Raw genomic sequence first — 6,000 nt, 5'->3', positions numbered from 1 at the left:
ATCAAATAAACTAATTACCTAAAGGTTTTGTTATCAGGCCCGTAAAAGTTTATAAACACACTAGGAGGCTTCGCCCCCTGCTCGCTGGCGCTCGCCAACCCCCGGAACTGCTTTCGCAGTTCTTTTCGGATTGCGAAGCAATCCAATGCTCGCTTTGCTCGCTCATTGGATACGTTCTTAACGTCTAGCTTTTGCATACTTTTTTGAATACTGAAGTTCCGAAAACTGTTCACTGTAGAAAATTCTAAACCTGTACATTTCAATATTAATTTGAAAATGCAAGCAGTTCACATGTTTTTCTTAATCTCACTATTCTAAATTTCAGTTGTTGAGAAAAGTAACTGTTGTAAGTTTTGTTTTGAAGTCTTTCCCACCAGAGGGCTAAAGCCATGTGTTGTAAAACAATATGAAATAGCGGTCTGCTACTGAACGCCGGATGTAAAGCATCGGCTTTGATGAAGATAATTTTGTATTTTTAATTCTCTGAAGGGCGCCACCCTAATAATATGAAATTTGTAAAATAAATGTAGATATTTTTGATTGTTGATGAAGCCCATCATTTTGTGTTTTCATCAGTGTTCAGAAGCAGAACAACTATAAGTTTTTTATTTTATCACAAAAATATAAAATGCATAAAAAACAAGGAAAAGAGTAAGAAAATGAGTATAGTCATAGAAAAAGTTAAAATTATAATATAGTATTTGTCAGTTACAATAAAACTTTTTGTTTAAGTCATTTCTAACAATTCAAATTTCTCCGAGGCAATTCTAAAGTATAAATTAAGGTAGTATTGTTAAGTTGAAACACAATAATTTTAGTTTTGATGTCAATTTAATTTTTCACAAAAACGATTGCTTCCATTGTTAAATTCAATATCAACAATTCAAATTTTTCTGAGGCAATTCTTTACCTCTAAATATTACTTTTTTATGTACACATTTCTAAACGTCAGTATTCAACCACAAAACAACTTAAAGTCCTCAAATTTAGCATGAAGTTGTAAAATGTAATGAAAGAGGGTCATAGCAATAATAAAAGTAGAAGTAAAGTTAGTACTGCAAAATTAAAACAATATTTTTAATCAATGAGCCAAGTTCTTCAAGAAGCAGTTGTAGAAGTAGGTTGTTTATTTAAAAGTTTTTATAGAATTTCTTTAAAAACACAATTGTTAATTTGGGCATTTGGCGATACAGCACTTATAGAATTGAAGGATTTGTTACGTCAAGCTCTCAGGTATCATAATTTTGATCTAGATGCGCTTCTATGTCATTTTGATTTATGTTGCTAAGTTAACTTTCAAAAAATTCTATGGCTGGCAACAGCATTTTTATTTTTTAAGTTGTTTATTTTTATTTCTTTTAGAATTCGTTATTTTTTAAGCGAAATGTTTTTTAACCTAACAGAATTCTTTGCCGACTGATATATGAAGAAAATAAAGTAAATATTTAAGTGTTGTGAAAAGAATCTTATTTAGTTGTACAAAGTACTTCAGCCAAAATTTGGGAGCCACGTAAGAGAATTATATATATTAGATCAGAAACACATCATTAAAAGGCAGAATGCTTTGGTGTTTTCAAAACGTAAACAAAACAAAGCAAACGTTGCCACCGGCGGAGAAGAAATACAGCCAAAATTTGGGAGCCACGTAAGAGAATCTATATATATATTTCTCTTACACGGCGATAAAAAAAAGCCTCATTGCAACTCTCCGAATGGCAACGCTAGAAAATCAACCAATAATTGCCGCTAAAAATGTCACATGCCAAATCTAGATTGGGGGGGCTCAACATATAGCGCTTCTAAAAACGGAAACTGAAATAACCAGAGTGTAAAATTTTATGTGCTTATGCGCATCGTATTTTTTGTTAAATAATTTATTTATTATATATCAGTTTATAGATGGTAACGAAAAGGGTTTTGTGGTTGCTATGGTGACTAATTAGAAGGTAAATTGTTTTTTTGAGTGAGTGTGAGATTTGCTTTTTGGAACTGCGATGCTGTAATTTTATTGTTTAGTTAATAAACCTTCCTTTTGTATTAAACGTGATAGTAGTTTCCTTAATTATTTGATTCGAAGTCCTTGCAGTTTTATTTGAGGTCAGTTTATTTTGTATTTTTTGACAAGAGAGAGCATTCTCACCAAACGAGATATCTTTCGAAATTCAATGTTTCGTTTATGCAGGGTTTTTCCATTGCAATTTCTCTTATTTAAATTTTTAATAGACTTAATTATAGCCAAAATTTTAACCTTTTTAAAGAGATATCAGTTTTAGAAATTTTATCTTAAGATTTTATACTATAGCACATTTCTTATAGGTTTAACGAATTACATGTCATTTATTTGAATTCAAATTTATTTTAATGACTTAGTATTTACTAAAAAGATGTAATTTTTTTTTTAAAAAAAAGTTGTTATATGGTTTTGAATGATTGTTTTGAATTCTTAGAATTTTGCGCATTTGCAATGTACCTAAGTTAGTAGCGAGCGAAGCGAGCTTGGTTTGCGAAGCAAACCATATAAGATTGCGTAGCAATTTTCGGGGGTTGGCGAGCGTTAGCGAGCAGGGGGCTCAGCCCACTAGTTATATATAATAGATTATAGAACAGGATAGTATATCAAACATATTGCAGGTTCGTGAAAAACTCCATGATTTGAAATACTATAATGTAATCGGTCTTTTTGGTGAAATGAAAAACAGTTTAACAATATAACAGTGCAGTAATTCCAAGTTAGCGAAAATTGTAAAGAATGAAGAAAAATTAAAATATTGAATTTATATATATCCATGAGTAATTGTTAAAAAATACGTAGAATAACACTGGGGAACAATTTTCTTTTTGTTTTATGTTGCATGAGATTTTTTAAATGGATCTAGGATCTTTTTACTATTGTTGATTTAGAAATATTATATAAAGCAGAGGATCGCATAAAATGTTGCACAAAATCTTTAGTGGAGTTAGGGCATAGCATCAGGGTTAAATTGCATTGGAATCCATGCCTGGAAATAGCATCGTGCACCACTAGAGGAGCCTCGTTATTATGAAGTTTTTTTTTGTGCGTGCTTCTAAACATCTCATAATAGGGAAGCGCCTGTAGCTGCGTACAGTGATGCTTCTGAGCGTGGGTTCCTATGCAATTTTAATCCTGATGTAATTTTAAAAAAATTTAACTTTAGGAGCAAAACTAGTTACAGATTTGAAATTATCACACCCACCTAACTATAGTGAAATCTTCACACGGAGTAGACAACATCAAGTATTTGTATAAAAATTTGATCAATCTTATGGTATCTATCTTAATGGTTCGAGAGGGTGTCCTCAAATATGATAATTAATTAGTGCAGGCGATATTTTAAGTTACGAAATCAGGCAAAAAAGCGTACTTTCTCTGATTAAACAGATCTTTTCTTCAGCGGATTCAGGTAATTGTGAACCCCAAAATATAAGGGGTAGTCGCAATCTGGGAAATTCGGTTCCCGTAGTTGCGAGCGATCCAAAGTTAATTTTACTTTTTGAGTATTTCTCCTTATCTCAAGAATTTCTTAAGAGAAATGAAAAATTTATGCATACAATTATAAAATTCGCTTATTTAAAGATAATTCAATGCAATAATCAAATTTTAGTAAATATTTATTAATTAATAGTCGAAAAAAATTGAATAGACAGGTAATGCAGCTTTTTGCATCATTTTAAAGTATGTAAATTAACATGGCAAAATACAAAATTTGAGCGAAATCAGTCGAATAGTTTCTGAGAAATCGAATTTAAAAAAAGTCGTATATATGAAATTCATTTTCTCAAGAATTATTCAACCGATTTCGTTCAAACTTCGGATTTTGCCATATAAAATTAAAAACTTTAAATTGATGTAAAAAATTGTATACCTTATAATTCAATATTTTTTCCGCTTTTATTAAATAAAATAATAAAAAAAATACTAAAATTTACTAAAATTCATTTTTACATGGAATTATTTTTGGAAAAGCGAATTCTATAATTATGTGCATGAAATATTCAATTCGCTTAAAAAGTTCTCGACTCTTAGTGAAATACACAAAAAGTAAAATTGAAATTAAGGGGTCCAAACTTTGGATCGCTCTCCTGACCAAACTATGAGGGTCATATTTCTCATATTTTGGGGGTTGGAAATTCAAATGTGTCGAAGAAAAGTTCAGAGAAAGAACGCTTTTGTGACTGATTTAAACTTAAAATATCGCCTGCACTAGTTAATTAGCATATTTGAGGTGACCCCCTGAACCCTTAAAATTGAGTCTCAGAACGTGAAGATCCGATCATTAAAGCAAAAGTTATTTAGGATTGTCCATTTATTTTTGTTATGCTTTGTACATTGAAGAACATATTACCAGAGATGCTCAAAGGAATGACGTTGGAAATACTTTCAGCTCTATTTTCATGCTTAGTAATAATTTTCAGCCTTTAAGAATGATTTAAAAAATAGGATTTAGATAAAAGTTCCTACTTACTCATTTTTTCATTGACGAAACAAATCGACTTGTACAAAAATCAGGCTATTTCACAGTATTTGAGGTAAATAAAATTCAAGCTTTTTAATCAACATTTTTCCAGACATAGTCCTTATTATTATTTTATTCAAATAAACAAATGTTTCAGATATATCAACAAAAGTTTTCAACTCTCCTTTGTACAATACTTAAAGATAAATGTTTGCTGTTCTTCTGCTGCTGTAGGCCATTGGATTTTTTATTTGAAGAGGGTTGTATTTTACTGTTTTTAAACGGAGAGACCTTATACCATATCCAAGATAGAGTAAAAATTACTATTTCTATTACAGTCACAATGCTTGCTCCCAAGTAAAAACCAAGAGATCCACCAAGTTGACCTAGTAGTATAAAATAAAAGAGGAATTATGTAATAGAAAATAATTTATAATCTAATATTAGATTATGGTATGATAATTATAATTTGTCGGGATAGGTAATCCAAACTGTGACTAAATAAACATATTTTTTACAATACTTTCTACAACTTATTTAAAAAAAGAGAAGATTTACTAGATATAATGCCTTAAAATAAACATACTACATCCTGTCAATGGCTAATAAAGCATTTTTCTGATACTGGCGAGAGCGGGCTTATATTACAGCATTGTCTATCAGTAAAATGCTGTACTAACGTAAATAATGTTTCGATTAAAAATTTATAACATCACACATTTGCATCCTGCACAGCAACGCATTTTCCTAAGTTTCTTCGTGCTCTTGTAATACTAGAGCCCTCTACTTTTTCTTATTGGAAACGTTTAGTTGATCCTGTTGATTTTTTTTTGGAGCTCTGAAAGTATATTTTTATGTGTTTTTATTTATTTACTTAATTTTTTAAAAACAACATGTCTCTTGATGAAAATTTTGCATATGCTCAGGGTATACTCAAAGTGCTGCGATGGTCTAATCTGGGTGTTTCTATAAGGAAAAGCGTTTGTACTTTGGGACAGTTCGAAATTTTTCTCATTATTTTTACTTAGGTAGAAATAGTATTATAGTAGAAATGTAAGTAATATCTTAGTGCTTACCATTTAAAGAAACTCTAAACACTTTAAAATTAAAATATGTTATTTTATAAGGGGATAAATAAATCATTTTTTTACATCCTTGCAAAGTATTCCAAGGTGCAACATGGTGTTGTAACTTGGAAAGCAGGGTGTCGTACTTTGGTATTAAATGCAAAATAAACAAAATATAACCAATAAATCTTATTTAACGAACATAAAATGCAAAGCATAGTAGAAGAAATTTAAAAATAGGCTGCTTTTATCTACCAGATTAGTTCATAGTGATGTCCCATGTATTGAAATTTTCATTTTTAATTTATTTCTTCACCTATTCTTAAAAGGAAAGTGCTTGCACGCGTTTTGAAAAAGGTATTGGATTTGTCCTAAGATACAACTCATTGAAAAAAAAAATGGTTGTAAAAAGTGTTTGCGGTTAGTTATTCAGATTAACTAACCATACCATTAATTAG

The 6,000-nt window shown here is 30.3% G+C and overlaps 1 protein-coding gene across 1 annotated transcript in view; it reads right to left on the bottom strand.

Annotated features, from left to right (window-relative positions):
• Positions 1–4,570: 4,570 nt before the first annotated feature.
• LOC107442551 (pickpocket 15) overlaps positions 4,571–6,000 on the bottom strand; it is a 47,414-nt gene continuing 45,984 nt past the window's right edge. Inside the window, exon 11 of the mRNA XM_087150526.1 lies at positions 4,571–4,861. Coding sequence (XP_087006652.1) covers positions 4,638–4,861 — 224 coding nt within the window. The 3' untranslated portion in view covers positions 4,571–4,637. The remainder of the gene's footprint in view (positions 4,862–6,000) is intronic.

The sequence above is a fragment of the Parasteatoda tepidariorum genome, chromosome 9 (assembly GCF_982258835.1).
Source record: "Parasteatoda tepidariorum strain Cologne lab strain chromosome 9, Ptep-v5.0, whole genome shotgun sequence".
NCBI classification, from domain to species: Eukaryota; Metazoa; Arthropoda; class Arachnida; order Araneae; family Theridiidae; genus Parasteatoda; species Parasteatoda tepidariorum.
This window is presented reverse-complemented; position numbering and strand designations above follow the sequence as displayed.